The sequence below is a fragment of the Acipenser ruthenus genome, chromosome 46 (assembly GCF_902713425.1).
Source record: "Acipenser ruthenus chromosome 46, fAciRut3.2 maternal haplotype, whole genome shotgun sequence".
In the NCBI taxonomy this organism is placed as follows: domain Eukaryota; kingdom Metazoa; phylum Chordata; class Actinopteri; order Acipenseriformes; family Acipenseridae; genus Acipenser; species Acipenser ruthenus.
Window position 1 is genome coordinate 989,624 of NC_081234.1, and position 22,703 is coordinate 1,012,326.

At 44.7% G+C, this 22,703-nt stretch overlaps 1 protein-coding gene across 2 annotated transcripts; it reads left to right on the forward strand.

Moving 5' to 3' along the window:
* The first annotated feature begins 1,371 nt into the window (after window positions 1-1,371).
* On the forward strand, window positions 1,372-16,258 carry LOC117397868 (uncharacterized). 2 transcript variants are annotated; one of them, XM_059013734.1, is made up of 23 exons: window positions 1,372-1,489; window positions 1,638-1,693; window positions 2,009-2,098; window positions 4,465-4,589; window positions 4,960-5,103; window positions 5,385-5,462; window positions 5,895-6,065; window positions 6,765-6,861; window positions 7,328-7,551; window positions 7,834-7,987; window positions 8,161-8,369; window positions 8,856-8,973; window positions 9,258-9,460; window positions 9,894-10,011; window positions 10,839-11,008; window positions 11,424-11,521; window positions 12,368-12,501; window positions 12,831-12,881; window positions 13,357-13,540; window positions 14,298-14,424; window positions 14,642-14,729; window positions 15,122-15,220; window positions 16,110-16,258. In XM_059013734.1, the coding sequence occupies exons 1-23, from the start codon at window positions 1,467-1,469 to the stop codon at window positions 16,223-16,225; spliced, it is 2,877 nt and encodes a 958-aa protein (XP_058869717.1). In that variant the 5' UTR covers window positions 1,372-1,466; the 3' UTR covers window positions 16,226-16,258. The 2 variants fall into 2 exon arrangements, with proteins under 2 accessions (XP_058869717.1, XP_058869718.1); XM_059013735.1 differs by having other exon boundaries at window positions 16,116-16,258.
* The last annotated feature ends 6,445 nt before the right edge of the window (window positions 16,259-22,703 follow it).

Sequence of the window (22,703 nt, forward strand, 5' to 3'; positions counted from 1 at the left end):
ATCTAAAGTAAAGACCTACACTTTTAAGGGTTATAATGGTCTGTCTGTCTTCCTTTGTTAATTGCCTTTTTCTCACCATTATGAGAGCGATATACTACTTCCTGCAGTACAATACTGTCCAAATAATGCTTAAGAGGGTGTAGTAACACAGTCTGTTCCAACACTGCTTTTATACAGACAGAGGGTTTGTAAGTAATCAACAAAAGTTGGGACACCTGTAGGAATTGTTAGCATCAACTTTCCATTACTTGTTCCCTGAAAAAGGCCTTTTTGTATAACTCTGAAATGTACATTATTTTTCAGTTTTTGGTAACCTAAACTTTTTTTTTTCACCTCTGGCAGTTTACTGCTTACCTTTGTACCATTTCAGGTTATTCACTGGACTTGAACTGCTTAAATTTCAATGAAAACTGGAAAAATGGGGGTGTTCTAAAACTTTTGACCGGTAGTGTATTTATTTAGGTTTTGTATCCATGCAAGCAAAAAAGAAAACACATATTCAGTGGTATAGCTTTAATAATAATAATAATAATAATAATAATAATAAACACGCCTCCTTAAAACTCTTCTGAGAGATGCTGGACACCCTAACAACCAGGAAGACGCTGAAGATGTCTGAAAACACAGGTCCTATCTTCAAAAGTTTTATGTTTATTCAATTTAGATTTAGTTATTTCATTTCTGCTCAGTGGGCATAAATAAAATAACCATTATTGGCATGTGTTATATGTGCACTAACATTAAAAATGAGGCTAACATTTGAATGTTACCAGCGTTCCATACACTACAGCTGACTTCCACAAAAAACACGTTTTCATTTCAGTTTGAATCTTCCAGATGCTCCTCATTTAATTGACAAGACAAATACCACTCGTTACATTATGCGATTACCAACTGAAACCGAAAGAAAGTATTTTTATAAAGACCTTAAGAAGAGAGTGCGGGCCAGTGTCCGTGTCCTCCACGCTGACCCATAACCACGACATCTCCACACCACAGATATCTTTCAACACGAACCCCCCGAATATATCGAGCTGGGATCGGCGCCCAATGGAGACAGCAGCGGCAGATGCGATGAATCAAGCAATCAGAGCCACTGCGCGCTTCCAGCTCAAGAGGGAACATGAGCCGGAATGGCGTGATTCATTGAATTAAACAGCCATGAAATAATAATAATAATAATAATAATAATAATAATAATAATAATAATAATAGCATTAGCTAGCTTCCCCGGTCCTCTATACATTTAATGACACGCGATCAGCACGCGTTCAGACACCACGTGGTGACTCATTGACGTCATCACACTCGGGTGCGCTCGGCAGGGCGCGTGTGCGCCGAAGCGAGGCGATTCTGAGGCTTTATAAACCCCGGGGCGCGCCGCGACCCAGCAAGCGAGGATAGCGGCGTGTCTCTGTTGTGAGCGCCAGGGAGTCCTTGTTGATCGGCGGTGCAATCGTATCGAGATGGGGTTTTGGCTGCTTTTAGGGTGAGCTGAGCTTTTATTTATGTATTTTATTATTTGCAGTCGATTTGAACTAGCTCTCCACTTCAGCGGTCTGGCTGCAGCACACTACCGTACCTGATGTGTAAGAATTCATATCCATGTTCATGGCGTTATTATTTTGTATTTGCAGAGTTGTCTGGCTGTGCGTGTTTTTGCCTGCTGGCGTGGTCGCTCAGGACGTGTCAGGTAGATAAACATTGCCCGAAGAACACCCTGTATCCTCCCCGATATAATATCATCACTTTGCTTCATGTGATCCGTGTGTCCTGGCTTCACAAACTTCAATCAACACTAACATTGGGCTGCCTGACAATGTTACATTAGATAATGAGTCCAGGGCTGCTGCTAATCAGTTGGCTACAATGTTTCGGCATCTGAGACGTTGTAGTTAATAAAGAAAGCTAGTTTTCACTTTGTCAGTTACAGTACTGTTCTCTTGGATTGTGTGGTTTTATTTAATGGTGTTTAGATAAAGGTGCGACTCTGATTATCTAAATTCAGGAAACTTCGTGACGGAGTGTCGGGATCGGTACTTCTGGATGTCGACCAATGGCAGGTTTGCCGGCGGCAGCTTCCGCTTCGACGTCATTGGTAAGTCGAGGCGCTTGTAAGTTGTTCAGTCTGCGTGTAGGGTTGCTGGTCGTGGGGTCATTCCACTGCGTTTTGGCATTTTGAGTCCGGTAAACTCTTGGTCTTGTATTAATAAACTCCGTCATAAAAAGGCAAGCATTTTGTCTGGATAAACCTCATGGTCAGTCTAAGCCGTTGTCACGCTGTCGCTGGAGTGGTGATTTCCCCGAGGTGCAAACCCCTTCACGCGCATAGGGCTCAGCCTTGCATGTTGCATCCCCCAAAAGTGTCTCCATTTACAAATAAACGCACCGGGGGTTTGATTTGAAGCATATTGCCGCATGTTCGGAATATCACCAAGTTGTCCTTTTCCCATCTAAAGAACATTGCTCGGCTGCGTCCTGTCTTGTCCCTGTCTGCTGCAGAATAGCTTGAACATGTTTGTATCCTCCAGGCTTGACTATTGTAATGCCTTCCTTACTGGGGTGTCAAAGAATACCCTTCAGAAGCTCCAGTATGTTCAGAATTCTGCAGCTAGGGTGCTGACGAGGTCTCGCTCTGGTGTTCACATAATCCCCATACTGAAATCATTACACTGGTTACCGGTCAAATACCGCACTGACCACAAAGTACTGCTGTTGACTTTTTAAAGCCAGTAGGGGTCTCTGTCCCTCTTGCATGTCAGAGTTAGTTACCACCTACACTCCTAGTCGTGCGGTCCTCTGATGCCGGCCTCATGGTTGTCTCCCTGACTAAATTGTGTACAGTGGGTGACGGGGCTGTTTCCTCCTGGGCGGTGGGACACACTTCCTTCTGAGATCCATGATTGAGTCTCTGTTTGTTTTTTGTTTAAATCTCACCTCAAAACTCACTTATTTAAATTGGCATTCTTATGACTTATTTTCATTGTATTTTTAAATTAACTGTTAATAGTGTTTTTTATTTTTTTTCACTTGTGAAGCGCTTTATTTATGAAAGACGCTATATAAAATAAAGATTATTATATCAGGACTTGGAAATCCCAATTCAAACTAAATGTGATTCAACAGAAATACAGATATCAGATAGCTGCAACCTGATCAATGAATCTCTTGTCTGTTTAGAAATGCATTTTCAGTTTGTGTTTTACATACCAAGTCCACTTATTCTACTTTTAATTAAACCAAGTTTATTTTAAACACTTTGCCTTCCTGTCATGTTTGCTTCATGTAGCCCATTGCACAGAAGCTCATAGAATACAAGAAGGCATCTTAATAAAATGCTATTTAAATAGAATATTGATTTTTACTGCAGAAAAATCCAAGGTTAATCCAACTGAATGAAACATTTTCTTGCAGAACTATTTTCCTTCAGTGCATTGAACTTTTTTCCTATCCAACCTTTTTTGTTTTGAGAAAACCTTGGATTTATAAGCCTTCACAGACGCTGATGTAGCAGCGCATGCAACAAGGTTTTTTTTCATTTGACAGATAAACCCTTTTCTGGGCCTGTAGGCTACTAATGGTGATTCAATAAACCAGGTACTGCAGAGCCATTCTCCGTGGTACACCGCTTCAGTGACATGCTGTTTCATTTCAGTTTTTCATTTTGATGATTGTTCGAGCGCCGCTCCGTGCTCAATCAAGGAGGATTCAATTTTACGCTTGCGTGCCTTGCCTGTGTTTTCCTGTACATGGCCACCAGGAAGTGAGGTGCATGCTGCGTTGCATTACCTAGGCAACCCAATACAACTTGGAGCGTTGCAACATGCCTTGACCAGCAAGTGTGGCGAGGCTATCGTTTACTTATATCATCTAAACCTTTCATTATTCATGTTGTGGACTAAAATATTCCAAGGCATATGTTGCATATTTATGTGAACATTTTAATCAAATGAACATAGGTCTGGACCTCTGACCTTGTAGCTAACCATTGTCCTCATTTGAGGATGGGGTACTGAGCATTTAATTGGTATCCTCTAATTTGACTATTCTGACAGCTTGCCGCAATTCACTGGAAGAGTTAACGAAATGTACTTTGAGCCTTTTGGGTGCTTTTCACACCTCGACATAAAATAAACTGAAGTTGCATTTCTTGCTGTTCCCCCTCCACAGTGATCATTCTCAATTTTCTATATTGAGCTTCATAGCTGATGTGAAATCTCACTGCTCTGATTACTGGAACACATTGAACCCGGCTTTCCTCAAAATAGGACACAGCGGCCAAAAATGAAGGAAGAAAAAAAAAAATTAATTTTTCAGAATGTAACAAATTAGATAAATGTGCTTTTCCTGAAGTTGGTATTGAATGGTTGGGTTCTGTCCTCCTGTGTACAGTCAGCTATGTCGATCCCTATGGGAGTTGCTTGGTGACGTGTGTTGCAATGTTTCTCGTGTCTCTCCCTCCAGATGGAAACGGTATTCACCCGCTGAATGACAGCTACGCAGCGACGTGCGGGTTCACCTATTCCTTCAACCTCCCCGGGGACCTGATCTTCAGAGCGTCGTTCTTGGCCTGTCACGTGCAGAGCATGGTGAGTACAGCACTGCAGTAACACTACCGTGCCCATTTCTTTATTTAAATCCTGCTGTTGACGAATTCCAACAAATCTAGACCCATTGCAGTTGGCAGTCTTGTTAAAATCTGTTCACATTGGCCACACATTCAATTGCTGTTTTGTTGGTCAGTTAAATTGGCTTCCAATGAAAAGCAGATGAGCAATCGCAACAATGGTCTCCAATTCCTTTTTAAAGGACTTGGTGGAGGGGCTTGAGCTTTTAAAAGGCAATGGGGTTGTCCCCCAGCCTGGTGATGAACCGTCCTGTTTGCTAGTTCTTCTTTCCATGTGTGCCGCTTGTGAAGGATTCTCCAGTATTGAATCGCTCTTTCTCCGTTCTCTCTAGAATGATGTCTCGTATGTTCTCCAGTACCGCTTTGTGAGAATGGACTCTCTGGGTAGAGAGACTGTCTACCCCTTCTCCCTGTCCTGCAGCACTGAGAGTCCCTGGAACCCTCGTGAGGTCGTCTGTGAGGAGAACTACATGGAGGTGGGGTGGAAACCCACTGCCCCTAAAACTAGGGGGTTTCATCTGGGTGCTTTATTGAGCAGTTGATCATCTGATGGATTAATCACACCCTGGTGATTTGTAGGGGTGGAAATGACTCCTGTTGCATAGCAGATTCACCCATTCCAGGGTTTAATATGAACTTGACTAGCCACGGTATATAGGTAACAAGCTCTTGGCAAAACCAGGAATGGTTCGCACTGCTATGCAACAGGAGTCTTGCTCCCATCCCTGCTGTTCTAACCTCCACCCTCCTGCCCCAGGTGTCTGTCAGGAAGAATGTTCCAGTTATCGCTCAGGAAGGACTGGCAAAGGAAGACTGGGAAGCAGCACTCTCCATAGTGAGTGACCTTTCAACTGGGACAGAGGTGTAGAGCAGGGGTGTCCAACTCTGTTCCTGGAGGGCAGCAGTGTCTTATGGCTTCCGTCCAACCCCAAGCTCTCATAATTGGTCTCATTTAATTGGACACTAACACTACTTTCCCAGCCTCAATGTTTTTTATAGGTAGTGTACCTTGAATCAAGTGCACTTTTGAAATCGCCATCTGTAAGACTTTTTAAGCCTATCCAATTGAACACAATTAGATCAAGTTAATTGAGAGCTTAAGTCTGAATGAAGGCCCTCGGACTGGAGTTTGACACTTCCTGGTGTAGATGTTTGTTTCTGTAGAGCTTGCACTGCCTCTTGTGGACAGGCTCTGTAACTGCACTTTTTCCATTGTCTATCTGAATGGCTCTGGTTCTCAGCTGGCTTTCTTTGTGTTGCACTGCAGGCCCAGGAAGCAGTGATGTCCGAGTGGCAGGTCGTGTTCCACCAGACCGGGATGCCCCCTAAAACCATGAACGCCACAGACGCCCGTACCGAGGGGTACTTCATCAACTCCACAACCAGCCGCGTCGTCTTCAGATCGCCCTACGGCATGGCAAAGTCAGAGGTGGTGATGGTGAGAACTTTTAAAATACTAGTAATACAAAACTGGTTTCATTTTTATATAGTGTCCGTGTGAAAGCATCCCAGGACACTACAGAAATATACATAAAGCCAAAAGAGCTCCAATCTGCTTGCTAGTGAAAGGCCAAATGAAATCTAGGTGTTTTGAGCTTAGAATTAATGCTGACAGATTTTAAAGCTAGGAAATCTGTTTGCAAGAAACTTTATAGTAAGAAACCCCTACATTAACTTGCTGGATTGACTATTGGGTATAACTGCCTTTCTGAATTTTTAAATAATTTAATCTAGTCGAATTTAATAATTTGTTCACGATTTAACATGTAATCACCCTGAAATAGGCTAAGTGTTTTTTGGAGTAGGAATCCAAGATTACTATTTGGCAGTTGCCTTTATCCAAGGTTTAACGGGTGTTGAGGCAGTACAGTGTTGTAATGCATGATTAATATTTGAATACAGTAAGTGCAACTACTACTGAAATACAGTATGAACTAAGATGCAATGAGTTGGCATTACAACTTGTATCTACAGTGACCTGGTAATGCATTTGCTGAAGATCCAGTAACATGATGGTGAAGTCCAGTGCATGGTAGAGGTAGATCTGCAGGTGCAGTGTAAACTGGTGGGTCTTGAAGAGCCAGTGAGATGCGAGGCTCGTCCTGGTCTCTGCTCCAACGCTCTTCTCTATCCTCAGGTGGCAGGGATCCCGGTGGAAGCCATCCGAGCCACTGTGTTCTACAAGCAGAGGTGGATGCTGCTATTGGTGGACACGTCAGCTGCCTGCGCTAAGAGTGAGTAGCTGAGCACAGCAATCCTAGAAGAGAGCCAGCAGTGTGTCTGCAAGCATTCCCTGAGCTGAGCCGCACCGCAGTGCTAGAGGACAGCTAAGGGAGTCTGCAAGCTTTCTGAGCTAGGAACTTTAAATGGATCAGTCCCATGCTTTGTACATGTGACCTGACCTGGCTGCAATAGCAACACTTGGACCCCTGGTGGCATTGCATGTGGAAATCTCATTCTTCCATAACCTATTAACCCTTTTAACTGCCACTGTCCATTTTCAGGATGGGATGCTTGGTGCCTTAACTGGCATCTCTACATGTAGTTGGTTTCTCCTAACCTGTAATACTCTTGATTTTGTTTCCAACAGAAGTGGTCTAAAATGTAGTGTGACATTTGCATAAATAGCCAGTTTATCAATTTGGTTCTATTCCTCCCTCCCCCCCCCCCCCCCCCCCCCCCCCCAATTTGTCTCTCTAGACCCCTCTGTCTTCGATGGCACCTACCTGAGCTGGGTCACCCCGAGGCTCCTCTCCCCGCTGGTCCTGCATCCCACCAAGTTTGTGGATAAGCAGATCAAGATGGGAGTGGAGGGGAGGCCCCTGGATGAGATCACTGCTACTAGCCGGGGATACCAGCTGCTAGTCAACAGCACTGCGGTGAAAATCAGCATTCCCTTTGGCGCTGTGGGAGGATATCGCAAGGTAACTTAGCCAGGGTCTGGACCCTCCGGTTGGGTTTCCATGCCTATCTGTGGAGGCTTGGTGGTTAAAGACAAGGGGGTGTTCCTGGCTCCGCCACTGACTCGCTGTGACCCAGAGCAAGTCACTTAACCTCCATGTGCTCTGTCCTTTTTGGATGAGACATAAAACAGACAAGGTACTATGAAGAGTGACTTTGCAGCAGTTGCTGCATAGTTCACCCCCTAGTCTCCAAGTAGAGGCAGTCTGTCACACTAATGTGTTTGCATGTCTGGAAATTTGCAGAGTCATGTGATTGACAACAAGTACAACCAGATGTACGCCATTGACCTCTTTCTGGAGCACCAATGGGCCGATGACCTGTGGGAGATGACCCAGCACCGCTCCTTCAAGCCAGTCCGCTCCCCCTACCTCCCTGAGACCCCCTATGTGGTGAACAGTAAGTACCTGCCCACCACAGCCTTGCACTGTCGGAGTAACCTTTTGAGAGTACAGAGTGGTGTGAGCAGGGTTAGAAACTGACACTAGCCCTGCTGCTGCACCCAGTCCTGGGGTTCAGAACTCTCCTTGTTCAGGTATATTCTTGCTCAACCTCTCCATGTCTTTTCTCAGACACCATCCCGAGTGAGAAGGGCTTCACGGTGACCCTTGGTAACTTCAAGCCGGATGTGGAGCTGAAAAATCTGACCATCAACGGGGTTCCCCTTACCCTTCCTGAGGCTGAGAACAGAGGCGTGAAGATCATTGAGGTCAAGCACCCTAACAGCACCAAGGATTTTGTCCTGAAGGTCCCTTTCGCTCACCCCCTCATCCCGGAGCAGGTGAGGGTGAAAGCCTGCCTGGTTTTAAGCATAGGCTTTAATTTTTGCCATGCATCTGCAGGCTGTAGCGGTCTAGTCCCGAGGCTGGTCTTGTGTAGGATTTTCTTTAGTAATTCACCTTGGTGAGTAATGAGTCAGGAGTGCAGGTTCCTGGCTGTGCCAAGTTGCTACTCCTTGATTAGAGGAGCATTGGCCCTTATTTCCCCCAGCAGTTGGGCAGTCTGACCCCACCCCTTACCGGCCAGGCACCCAGTAACATCAAGCAGACTCCTACAGTCCATTCTCCAGTGTGGCCCCATAGCTTGATGTCCATGGTGGAGCTCCTGGGTGTAAACAGCTGGTTAGCACAACAACCCCTAACCTTTATTTCTCCAGGGCTGTTGGGGGGCACTGCTCCCGTGAGGGGGTAATATAATTTGGGAAAGGTCAGGTTTAATTAGTTGCACAGCAGTTGGCCCATCCCTGTTAATACCTCTTCTCTTGCAGTACATTGGTGATAATTACAGACGATACCTGTTGAACATCAACTACACTTTGAACATCATCCCTGTAAACGAGCCCTATTTCCACCCAGCCACGATCGTGTGTGACGTTCAGGATGTTGGTAAGTAACGTGGCTGTCTGTGGGAATTCCAGTTGGTAGAACTGAACTAGAATAATGGCTGCGCTTGACTTGGATGCACTGTTCTTGTTTGGCAGTTTTCTGGATCTGGTTGGAGGTCTGGCTAGTTGAAGCTACAGATGTGTCTTCACTGCCAACAACCCCTGTTCAGAACTGCATTCTCCTGAGCCCAGTGCTGTTCCATTGCCTGCCCTCTGCAAGCAGTTTCATTCAGTCTTGGGGTAGACTGGTTCCAGCCCTTGACTCCCTCTCCCTTCCTTCCCCAGTCCATCCTGATGTCAAAGGCATTTGTACAAACACCAGCATTGTGTTTGAAGTGACCCCAGGCAACATGGACTACCAGTGGGAGCTTTGCATTGGGGAAGAGCCTCTAACCCCAGAACTGGTGGCTCGCCGAGGCTACACCATGACCAGCCAGCCCAAGATCAGAGTGGAGTTGCCGCTCTTTAGTATTGGCTACATCTATGAGGTAAGAGTCTCGGTCCTGGATCTGCCTGGCAAATTCCCACTAGCAGGGCTGTGGCTGCCATTGTATGGTCGGGTGTATCAATGGGGGTTTAAGAGCTAGCCCTACTTGTTAATAACTTCAGGTCCTTCATGGATTAGAGCCATCCTATCTCCAACAACTACGTATATTCCTATTTGTTCCTGGGATCAGAATGCGGCGTTTAGTAGCTGTCAGCCGGAGCTAGCGTTTTGCTGTTCTCCTGTATCCAAGGTGACTTGCAGGGTTCCAATGCAAGACTATCTAAATATTAAGCGCAAGTTATATCTAAAAGGACAATAGTACATTAGAGGAGGATCCAGGAATGTGGTGCTTGGGTCGGGCAGATCCAGTGCACAGTAGGAGGAGGGAGATCTACAAGTACAGTCCAAGTGACTCCTCCATGCTTCTCTCTAAGGACATCACTCTGAGGGGGCTTATTGGTAAAGTGGTGTTGATTCTCCGAGATATGAAGAGCCTGAAGGAGGAGGACAGGTTTGAACAGCGCTGCCCGTTCCCAACCAACGAGATGCTGGGTAAGGGTGGCTTTGCTCTTCAAGGGGGGGGGGGGTTCCTGGTTCAGCCACTGACCCGCTGTGACCCTGACAGTCATTTAAGCTTGTGCTTAGTCCTTCAGATGAGATGGAAAACCGAGGTCCCTGGAGTTGCATAGTTCACATGTTGGTTTGAAGTCTCTTTGGATAAAAGCATCTGCTGAATGATAAACTCGATCAGGGTTGGCCCTTCCACTCCTGGTCTTTGTTCCAACCTTGTTCTAAAAATATTAATGTAACCTCAATTCACACCTTCAAGTAGTTGACTCATTTTGCCTGTTGTGAATTGGCCCTCCAGGACTGACTGGACACTCCAGGACTGGTTGATTCTACCCTGATTTTTGGTATACCAGTGGTGAGGGTTGAACTTGAACTGCCATTGTCTTCATTTGAGGATGCGCTACTGCCCTATATTTGAACGGCTACCTGTTAATTCTCATCATTACTGTAACCACTAGTTGTCTAATTGTAACTAATTCTACAAATCTAGCCCTTCGGATGCTTTTGTGACACTTCAATATAAAATAAGAAACAGAAGTCTAAATGATCCATTTATTGGTGTTCTTTCCTACCCGTTGTGAAGCTCTGTTTTCTATGTTGTGCTTCATAGCTTGCATGAAACTTGACTGTTCAAATTTTAGGCATGTTTTTAACTTGACTTGCATTAAAACAGAAAGCAGCAGCTTGTAGCCACAACTAAGAATTGAATAAATCTTCAATATCCAGTTGCAGACATGCAGCCCGTGTTCTGAATTTGTAAGATTCCATTGTTAATGGGTGAAGTCTGCATGCTTTGTTCTCTGCTCCAGTGTGCATGCCTAATGGAGTGATGTCAGTGCTGGTGGTCCCCATGGCTCCTGTACCGCCCGTGAATCTTGCCAGGACCACCCTGCTGGATCAGAACTGCAGGCCCACGGAGGCTACCTCAGACCGGGCCCTGTTCACTTTCCGGGTCAACACCTGTGGGACCAGGAGCAAGGTGATGGGCTTATCTCTGAATGCTATTCCTTAATCTTGGGACATATCAGACGGCCCTTGCCTCCTATTGCAGTGCTGAAGCATGTGGTGGTTTTCTATTGGTTCTAGAAGTTGGGTCTTCATTGGTTTAGTCACTTAGACGTTCATTGGAACGAAAACCAAAAGACCCTGGGATCCCAATTCCCAGGGGTTGAGCAGCCCTGGTCTAGATGGGTCTGTTTCTATGGAAATTTGAGTGGGGGACTCCCATTAATGATCTGTGTAACATGTTGGAAGAAGCTGGATTAAATAGTAGCTCAGTTCACCATGCATGTTTGCAGTTGCTTTAGTCTTTGAAGACTCTGCTTGTCTGTTCTATTGGTTCATGTTTACATACTTGCTAGTTGGCTTGATTTACCTGGCTGCTATGTTTTCAGATTGATAATAACTACCTGGTCTACGAGAATGAAGTCATCTATAGTCGGGAGCTGTTCCCAGCCAATGCTCCCGTCATCACCAGGGATTCTGAGTACAGGTGAGTGGAGGAGGGATCAGGGTTATGCAAGGAGCCCCGGAGTGTTCAACAAGATGTGCAACACTACAGCTATGGGAAAGTAGCGTCTCCCTATAAAATGAACTCCTCTAGCTTCATAGTCGAATGAAACCTGCTTGTTATGATAACATATTGAATACTGCTATCCATATACTTAACAAGTAACTTGTAGTGGTTTAGCTTCATGTCCAGCTAAACTAATGTAGGTTATGACTGTCCAATGCAATAAAGAATAATGTGCAACAAACCTCTGCAGCTGTGAAATTTAAAGTGTCAAAATGGAGAGTTAAGGGAGTATTGTCATATGTTTTGGGCATGGCAGACTCTACATGGTACTGTAGGTTTGTTCAACTAAATTGCTGCAAACTGACCAATTGAGAAAATGTGACCTTCTGAAATCGAACGGGGAATACTTTACTACGGTGGCTTCCAGTAGACTTGCAGTGTGGTGTAGTTTCTCTTTCCATGATCAATTTAATTTTCAAACCTGAAATTCTAGGTTATGCAAAGCTTTGGCTGTAGATCACTTATTGTGTGTGAATGGATGCTTGAAGTTTTAAAATTTAGGAGGCAGTGAGTTACTGCTTTTGAGGACAGTGTAAATGAAGTGGAGGTGAATTAAGAGGGAAGGAGACACACAGCAGTGAGGGGATGGAATGGGCTGCCTAGGGTTACCTTGTGTTGAGGCAGAGTCGGCTGGCTCCTTGTAAGACCCAGCTTGAAGTTCTGAGATCAGTCGGCTTCTAGAAACCGGATGAGCTTGGATAGACCGAACGGCCTCTTCTGTCTGTAAACTTTGTCCCAGCGCTGTCAACACCCTCTTTGTAGGCTGACTATCCGTTGCCGGTACCCAGTGAGTGACTCCAGGAAGATCTTTGCTGAGAGGAAGCTGGTTCCAGCCCCTGGATCCTTCACTGCTAAAGGAGAGGGGACCCTGCAGCTCAAGTCTACCTACTACAGTGGTAGGTGGGGGTGTGTGGCTTAATCTATCTTTGGGTGTGCTCTGCCTTTAAGATTTATTAAATAAATCCATGCATCAACACTTCAAAACCAGAATAAGCTGTCCTGGTTTCCATTTACAATGGCACTTGTTAAAAGCTGGTTTAATGGCAGTGGCTGTCCGTGCATCCTGTGGCATTTGCTTGTATCTGGAGGGCGGGTCATTTATAAAATCATTATGAAATATTGAATTGCCAGTGTACTAATCCTGTACGGTTCTAGTCAAATACCGTATGGACTTGCTTGCAGCTGTGGCGTTGAATGGATGTTGCTTTATTTGTTCCTCTTCTAGGTGACAAGAGAAGCAGAGATGTCTTGAATCTGAAAGCCCGTCTTGCTAGAGGTAGGACAGCCTGAATTAAACTCTTCATACGCGATCCCCTGTCCACACTACCCGAGTAACACAATCCAAACTAGGGGCTTTAATAGATTATTGATTGATCACACCTGTAGAGTGATTGGTTAACCCATTATGTGCTGTTTGAGGACAGGCCACTATTTATTTAATTATGATGTAACAATTCTGCAAAAATAGGCCTTTGGATGCTTTTATGATGTTTGGTTTTTATAGACTGAAGCCCTAAATCCATTTTAAAGCTAGCCAGTGTGAAATGTCACAGATTAAGGGAACACATGTAACTGTTCTGTTCTCAAAACAGGATGCAGTAGTTTGTAGCTAAAATTCTGTGAACGTAAATACTTGCTAAAGTTTCTGTACAAACAATAGTTGGTACCATATAGCAATGGTAGCTCTACCTGTAATGACTCCAGAGCTTTACAAGCATGGCAGAAGATGACTTTTTTTTCTCTCCCTGCAGATGTGAGCTACTCCCAGTTCTACTCTGCGTTCCCTGTGTCCCAGTCTCTGCTGGAGCCCCTGTTCCTGCAGGTTGAGCTCCTGAACCCCCACAGCCTGGCTGACCGCCTCCTCCTGCAGGACTGCTGGGCCACACTGACCCCTGAACTGGACGCCAGCCCTCAATGGGACCTGGTCACTGACGGGTGAGGGGGTGGGCTGTGCAGATACTCTGGGCTCATGCCATTCCTTTAACATGATGGATATTGAATGAAACCTTAACTTCACAGCAAGGAAAGCTGCCTTTCTCCCACTTGCCCTTCTCTGCCAATTGATGGCAATGCTCTTCCACACTGCGTTGACACTCTCTACTGGGAGATGCAGGCATGGGAATCAGACTCCAATTGCATAGCAGTTTAACCCATTCTAGGTGTTACAGGCTTGATTTTAGCCACAGTGTAAAATAACCAGTTCAGCTGTGTTATGAGTTTAAGATGTTCATGAGCTTGTTAGCTACACATACTGTGACTAATGGCGCTCTTATTCACTTGCAATGGGTGGCACTGCTAAGCAATAAGAGTCTTATTTCCATCCTTGCAGATGTATTGTAAGTTTCCTCCTGAGGTTCAGTCTTGCCCAGGACTGTAATCTCACAGCTGTCTGCATTGGGATTCCTGTGGGAATGAGTGGAGCCTCCTCCTCCTCAAAGTGAAATTGCCTTGCTTGCATTTGTACAGTGTAACTGACTTGCACACATTTGCATGAACTGTCTGTAAAGAGGAATGGCACCTATTGGGTTTTAGTATCCACTGGTCTATAGTCTACATGTGTCTTCACTTGCTCCCCTCCTAACTCTGCTCTTGTGCTTTTAAACGGTTTGCTGCCTCTTGCCCTCTCTGCTAGTGCAGTCCATTCAGCTGTGCTTCCAATGCAGGCTTGCAGTGACTGTGTTCCTCTCTGCAGCTGCCTGGTCACTGGAGATTCCTACAGGACTCTGTTCCACCCAGTGCCGGCCAGGACCTCCCCCCACCTCCAGAGGCTTGAGGTCCAGGCACAGCAGTCTAGCAAGGACCCTGCCTTCTGGAGACAGGTTAGTGACCCTGCATGAAGGGGCTCCCCTGATTCTGTGATCACCCAGAACAATTCACTCCATGCAATTGGTCAGTTAATATGAATGCTTTTATTAAACTTCAGGAACAGTAAGCAATAGGAAAGGTATTAATTCACTATGAACTTCAGACCGTGTGGCAGTGTGTTCCTGTTCCTCTGCTCCAAGAGCTGCCTCTCCCTCCTCTCCTCCTCCCCAGGTGTATTTCCATTGCATGGCTGCAGTTTGTGATCCTAACCTGGAGGATACCTGCAATAAGACTTGTGTACCTGGAGAAAAGAGATCTGGTAAGCACAGGCAGTCCTGAATACAAGCTGGAGTTAACGGCTGCAGTTTGGCATCAATGCAGCTGTATTTAATCTGGTATAATATGAGGGGAATACAAAACCTAATGTTATACTTGTGACTGGACTATCCTGTTCAGTCTTTCTTTTTTATATAGTTTTTTTTTTATTTTAAATCTCTTTTGCTTGGAGCACTTGTATGTAGAGCTGCAATTGAGTGGATAGGCTGAACTTTAAAAGCAGTTACAGTAAATCAATCCAAACATGAACATTGGTCACAGTATATTGACTCTCCAAAGAACATCTGATTGCTGAAATCAAACTTCAGAGCTGACATTCTCATGTCTGTACCCTGGATTACTGGTCTCAAGCTTTTGTGTGTGTTTGTCTCTCAGCCCGTAGTGTTGATCGGTACAGCCAGATCCGAGGCTATGCTTCTGCCGGGCCAGTCCAATTGGTACCAGAAGGAGGAGTTGTGGACCTTAAAACAGCAGGTGAGACTTTGAGAGACTTGGATATCCTGTTTAGATATCCAACTGATAGAATTTTCAATCCTGGATTTGATGCTGTGGAGTACCTAATAGGTATGGAGGAGATAACTTAACTTAAAACACGTCAATTCAGGAGGCATGGTGATTTTAAAAGGGTTGAATACCAGGAGGTTCAAATCCTGGCTCGACCACTTTTCTCTGTGTGACCCTGAGTAAGTCGCTTAACCCGTTCGTGCTTTATTATTATTATTATTTATTATTATTATTATTATTATTATTCAGGTCCCATCCTTTGGATGAGACCTGAAACGGAGGTCCCATGATCGGGGGCTGCAGCAGTTGATGCACAGTTCACCCCCTAGGCTCCCGGTTGCTTTGGATAAGTGTCCTGCTAAATAACACTGACCATGGTTTCTAGTATTTGCAGTCCTATACCACTAGATGGTGCTAAAGGAGCACCAGGATTATTTTTCTGCAGATCTTTATAAGCTTGATCAGACAGTGTATAGGTAACAAGATCAGACGTGTCTTAATAAACTCTTAGTGAAACCAGGAATGGATTAAACTTAAGCAATGGGAGTCCTTTCCATTCCTGTGATGCCTCATCAGTATTTGTTTTATAGCCAGCATGACACTTTACTGGTCTGATTTACGGGCACATCAAACTTGACTGCCTTAAGTTAGGGGCACAGCAGTTTGAGCCAAAACTATTTCTGGTTCTGAAGACATGATTTTTACAATGATAATTCACCAATACATATGGTGTTCAATTGTACTTTCAGGAACTCCATGGTAATTTGTGTAGGTCATCTGAGTTGCTAGGCAATGCTGACTGTGGGTGTGTCTTGTGGCTCCCCCTGGGTCCTAGTGCTCACTCCTCTGTCTTGTTCAGTTTCAGACTCCTCCCCCCTGTCCCTCTTCGTGCCGGTGCTGGGCGTGGTGGCCGCTCTCCTTGGAGTTCTGCTCGCCTTTCTTGTTGCTCTTGCTGTCAGATCCAGAAGATGTTAAACTTGCTCTAATCTAATAAAGATGTTCATATGAGTCTTGTGACCTCCATTGCTTGCTTTTCACACACTTGTACCCAAGGAATCGAGCACTTTGTTCAAACGGTTTCTTAATACATTGAGAGGAACTCTGATCACAAGGAGGAAACTGACAACTCGACCCAACCTGTCTGTACACTTTTAAACCCAAGCTGCTATGTGCAGCTCCTTTCAAAAAAGTTACCATCATTATTGTGGGACACACCTATTCTTTTTATACCTTTTTAAAGGGGTAAAGGTTACTAGTGTGTGGTCTCTATTCAAATTGACAAAGCAGCCGGGTGTGGTGTAAATGGGTATCCAGTCAGGATCTGAATGATCAGGTTCAGTAAACTTCATGGGTCTAATTTAAGGGAATGGCACGCATCTTTAAATCTCCAATTCTGCATGCAAGGTATGAGATCTACAGAAACCGAACTTGCAAAGGAGGTCAATCTGCTCATCCTGTTCCTAGGAGCTGATGGCAGGTTTTGCTGGATCCTGGTGATTTTTGGAGTAAGCTTGGCTAGGTTGCCCATTTTATACCCTCCTCTCTGTAAAACAATCTTGCAGTTTCTGGCTGGGACAGTTTTCCCAGGACATCTGGTAGCCCCAAAAGAGGGAATCTTATGCAGTTGAATCTATATACAATAAGCTGGGTGTAGTTCTAAACTAATGAAGTAGCTTTACTCAATACAAAAATACCTTTACAATTGTATGCCTTGCATATACATTTCAGAAATGTGTTGAGCTGAAGGGGGAACATGGGGGGGAGGTGAAAATCTGTCTTGTTGGTTTTGTTTCAAGGGCTGCTGCTGCTCTATAGTACATGTATTAAACTTTATTTATTTATTTTTTTTTAAATCCTTGTTCAGTCACTTCCCTTTTGAATTGTTCCCAGTATATTTTGTCAGAATTCCAGTTCCTCTGATCCTGTGTACAGTTCTAAATAGGGTGACCAGATTTTCAAAGCTCAAAACCAGGACACATTGTTAAATAATTGATAAGACTAATTAAACCATTTTAAATATAGGCTATTGTAATAATTCATTAAATACATTTACATTTTGGCATTTCTCTCTTTTGGATGATTGCAATCTCTTGCTGCTCTGTCTGGGCTAAATCCCTCCAGAACTGAACAGCTACAAAATGACTTGCACACCATTGTAAAGTCATTGAATATATGAAAACGCATGACGTATGGAGGAATAAGCATGCATTCTCAATTACCTTGGTACCTTTTTTAAAAAAAAAAAAAAAAAAAATTAACTGCAGTTGCTATAAACTAAAAGCAGGTGTTCACATATTTTGACAAAAGGTATTTAGTGTGTCGTGCTACATGAAGTGGCTGAAAACAGAGAGGTCTGGTAAACCATAAGGAAGCATTGTAAAGCACAGAGAGGTCTGGTAAAGCATAGGGAAGCATTGTAAAGCACAGAGAGGTGTGGTAAAGCATAGGGAAGCATTGTAAAGCACAGAGAGGTGTGGTAAAGCATAGGGAAGCATTGTGAAGCACAGAGAGGTGTGGTAAAGCACAGAGGGGTCTGGTAAAGCATAGGGAAACATTGTAAAGCACAGAGAGGTCTGGTAAAGCATAGGGAAGCATTGTAAAGCACAGAGAGGTCTGGTAAAGCATAGGGAAGCATTGTAAAGCACAGAGAGGTGTGGTAAAGCATAGGGAAGCATTGTGAAGCACAGAGAGGTGTGGTAAAGCATAGGGAAGCATTGTAAAGCACAGAGAGGTCTGGTAAAGCATAGGGAAACATTGTAAAGCACAGAGAGGTCTGGTAAAGCATAGGGAAGCATTGTAAAGCACAGAGAGGTCTGGTAAAGCATAGGGAAGCATTGTAAAGCACAGAGAGGTCTGGTAAAGCATAGGGAAGCATTGTAAAGCACAGAGAGGTCTGGTAAAGCATAGGGAAGCGTTGTAAAACACAGAGAGGTCTGGTAAAGCATAGGGAAGCATTGTAAAGCATATTAAGAAATAAAAAGTAGCAAACCAGTTTAAACTGGTAAATCTGTAGTGGAACCATGGGGAAAACTGCAGGCTTACTGTGCAAACTGACCATGGTAAAGTGTGAGCAGGGCTAGGACTTGGCTTTCTAGGGAGCAGTCTGTGGACTGAGTTCAGTTCAAAGTGTTCCTGGTTAAAGACTCTGACAGTGTTAAAGACATGACAGGTATGTCGCCTCAGCAGGCCCACAGGCAGTCCGATAGGGAGCCCCACAGGGGGCCTGTCCTGCTGCTACTGAGTTCAGCTTCCCCCAGGTGGTGAATTTGACAAGGCCTCACGTGTCGGAGCAGTAACGAGGAATCAAGTGTGTGTGTGTGTGTCGCTGTTAATGCCGAATATTCAACTGAAAGGGGAAGGTGACAAGCTTTTGTGGGGGGGGGGGGGGGGGGGCTGGCGTTTCTCACCACGAGACCCCTCGCTCCTTCCTTCCCTCCCTCCCCTTTCATTTTTTTTTTTTAACAAGCTTTTGCATTCAACGCCATGGTTAGGCTAAAAGTCAGGCAACTGCAAAAGCACCTAAAAAGGAGTGAGGATAGGAGACAGTCAGAACCATATTGTGTCTCTCTCTTGTTCTTTCAGTTCTCCTTTTTGTTTGTACTTTTTGGCACAGATGTGTTTTGTTTTCTCACACGTCCTCTTTTTTTCTTTCCTCTTTTCATCTTTTTATTTCAGTCGCACATGCGCTCAGGGCTGGTCCTCCGGTCCTGTCAGCTGTTAGATGAAGTTTTATCCAACCCTGTGGGAATATGAGTGAGGAAAGGGGAAGCTCTTTTGTATTTTTCCTGATTGAGCGGACAAACACACAGACAAAAAGGATGCTATTGTTTAGGAAATGAGATTGTAGTAAAGCATGAACACTCCCCTGTGCCGTACCCTGCTCCCCTGTGCTGTACCCTAATGCCCTATGACATACCCTGCTCCCCTACGCTGTACCCTAATGCCCTGTGCCATACACTGCTCCCCTGAGCCGTACCCTAATGCCCTATGACATACCCTGCTCCCCTGTGCTGTACCCTAATGCCCTGTGCCGTAGCCTGCTCCCCTGTGCCGTACCCTAATGCCTTATGACATACCCTGCTCCCCTGCGCTATACCCTAATGCCTTATGACATACCCTGCTCCCCTGTGCCGTACCCTAATGCCTTATGACATACCCTGCTCCCCTGTGCCGTACCCTAATGCCTTATGACATACCCTGCTCCCCTGTGCCGTACCCTAATGCCTTATGACATACCCTGCTCCCCTGTGCCGTACCCTAATGCCTTATGACATACCCTGCTCCCCTGCGCCGTACCCTAATGCCTTAAGACATACCCTGCTCCCCTGCGCTGTACCCTAATGCCTTATGACATACCCTGCTCCCCTGCGCTGTACCCTAATGCCCTGTGCCGTACCCTAATGCCTTGACATACCCTGCTCCCCTGCGCTATACCCTAATGCCTTATGACATACCCTGCTCCCCTGTGCCGTACCCTAATGCCTTATGACATACCCTGCTCCCCTGTGCCGTACCCTAATGCCTTATGACATACCCTGCTCCCCTGTGCCGTACCCTAATGCCTTATAACATACCCTGCTCCCCTGTGCCGTACCCTAATGCCTTATGACATACCCTGCTCCCCTGCGCCGTACCCTAATGCCTTAAGACATACCCTGCTCCCCTGCGCTGTACCCTAATGCCTTATGACATACCCTGCTCCCCTGCGCTGTACCCTAATGCCCTGTGCCGTACCCTAATGCCTTGACATACCCTGCTCCCCTGCGCTGTACCCTAATGCCTTATGACGTACCCTGCTCCCCTGCGCTGTACCCTAATGCCCTGTGCCATACCCTGTTCCCCAACTACTCGCAACATTCCACAACAACAAACACCATGGAGGTCCATATTGTGATTTTAACCCCTGAAGGTAAACTGACAACTGACAGTTTGGATGAGCAGATCTAACCTGTCGCTAAATTTCAAACCCTGTGCCGTGTACCTCATTACAAAAATAACAAAGTTACCATCATTTTATTAATGGGACATATTTGTCCCTTGTACCTTAAAGAATTAAACAAAAAAACGGTTATTTGAAATTAAGAACAATGAACAAAAATAGGTTTAAGAGAACCGTGCCAAAGTCCTGAGATATCCCCATGGCTGTGACATCACAAAGCCCATTGAAACAAGCAGGAGGGCGATCAGTCCTTGCTGTTGTATGATCTGCTTTGGCTGCAGTGAGATAGTGAGATGCTATGATGTCCACACACCCTCTGCAGCAGGGAGGGACTCAGTTATGCGCCCAGGCAATCAGGGTGATTTGTCAGGCAAGTGTGGCACAGCTGGGTCCGGGCTGCATTACAGGAACCCCTGCTGGAGCCGCGACAATCTGCTGCACCATTAACATGTGAAGAGATGCAGCTCTGCCAACGCCTGGCTGGGATTCGTAATGCGATAGGCTACTGCTACTGTCAGGGCTGGCTGGGGGGGGGGCTGTAAATACAGTACTGGAAAGGGAGGGGGGAGAGAGAGAGAGAGAGGGAGCACATGGTTTATGCAAAGGAGGAGTTTTGCCCTGATAACAACTATGTCAGTACCATACATCTCAGTATGATGAAAGAGTTGATGAACATGATGTGCTGTCGTGCCAGGGAGCCCCAAATAGACTGATCCTCAGAGCCAGCATTATTATGTGTTTATTTAGCAGACGCCTTTATCCCAGGCGACTTACAGAGACTAGGGTGTGTGAACTATGCATCAGCTGCAGAGTCACTTACAACTACGTCTCACCCGAAAGACGGAGCACAAGGAGGTTAAGTGACTTGCTCAGGGTCACACAATGAGTCAGTGTCTGAGGGGGGATTTGAACCGGGGACATTACACTTTAGCCATCAACAGCGGGCCAATAGGAAATCCATGATACCTGGAGGATAAGCACTGAAGGCTCCTATATTACAGTGAAGCTACGTCTTGGTTGGTCTCCACCACTGCATGCCGTTGTTCCCAATCTTGAGTTTACACTGGGACTAAAACCATGCTATGAAAGCACATACTACACAGTGCAGCACGCTGCCCCAGCACACCAACGGTACACATCCGTTTTGAAGATTGTAGTCCGCAAACGCTTCACGTGTATAACTAACACAACAAAGAACTACAACTACCAGCATCGCTCACTCACCGTTTGGTTCGGTTTCGAACTGGTCCGTCACAGTCCTCCTTCTAACTGTAGTCTGTACCGTCTTCTCTTTTTCAGTATAATGACGATAGATATAGAAAGCTAGATAGGACATTTTGGTGTGTAACTAGAGACGCGACTTCACAGCTACATGAATGTACGAGGTCTCGTTTTTCCTTTTCGTTTTGAATATTATGTGTTTTCTAACGGTTAGCAATGTGTTATGCCTCACAAAATACACACCTTATTTACGTCGTTTTGCTGCGTGTAAGTAAAAGATTTTGTATTTTACTGAAACTATTGAAGTGTTAAAGTTTACTTTTGGCGCCAAGTCTATGAAAACTTAAGTAGACTATTTTTTTTCCCCATTTCTTTATTTGATGTTATATTAATTCGACACGTCTGTTCTCTTTCCAGTTTGTATAAATAGTTTTATTGCTTTTATTATCTGACTTGTGCATTGTGCAGTTATAAACTGGTCGGAAGTCCTCAATGAAGACTCGCTGAGGAGGGGGATCACCTTTCAAGGGTAAAAGAAATGTTAAAATGTTTTAAAGCCATGCAAGTTGCCTCGGATAAATCTGCCAAATAACTACATGTGTTCCATTTCCTGTGCATGTTACTCATGATCTTACTCGTCTATTAAAATCTGCCACACTTTAAAATGATGCATTTGTTCAGTGTTTCATATTTCTTTGTCTCTATTCCCTTAAATAAAATCTCTAACATGGGGAAGTCAAAAAGTGTTGTTACTTATGACTAAGGTAATGACACATACTTTTTTGGAAGCACGCTATCTGTATTCCTCAACAGAATAATAGCCTATAATTAGTGGGTTCAATCCCCGGTCGGGGACACTGCTGTTGTACCCTTGAGCAAGGTACTTTACCTACATTGCTCCAGTAAAAACCCAACTGTATAAATGGGGAATTGTATGTAAAAATAATGCGTAAAAAATAATATAATTGTATGTAAAAAATAATGTGATATCTTGTAACAATTGGAAGTAGCCCTGGATAAGGGCGTCTGCTAAGAAAATAATAATAATAATAATAATAATAATAATAATAATAATAATAATAATAATAATAAGTTATCCTTACACATTATTGGTGGTCGTGCCTGTAAATAAACTTCAATCGCGAGCGCAGCGTTGACATAACCAGTAGGCTATACACAAGCACATTATCAAAAGCGATTTATGTCTGACAAGGTAAAATAATAATAGTCATAGTTTAATTTACTCAGTGGAAAATCAGTTTCACAGTGCATAATCGGATAATGAAACAGTAC

Excerpts from the sequence above, each read along its gene's own strand:
- LOC117397868 (XM_059013734.1), top strand. The coding sequence starts at position 1,467 with ATGGGGTTTTGGCTGCTTTTAGG. Across the intron at positions 6,862-7,327 it reads GTCAGCTGCCTGCGCTAAGA|ACCCCTCTGTCTTCGATGGC; the intron begins GTGAGTAGCTGA and ends TTGTCTCTCTAG. Across the intron at positions 11,009-11,423 it reads CCTGTGGGACCAGGAGCAAG|ATTGATAATAACTACCTGGT; the intron begins GTGATGGGCTTA and ends CTATGTTTTCAG.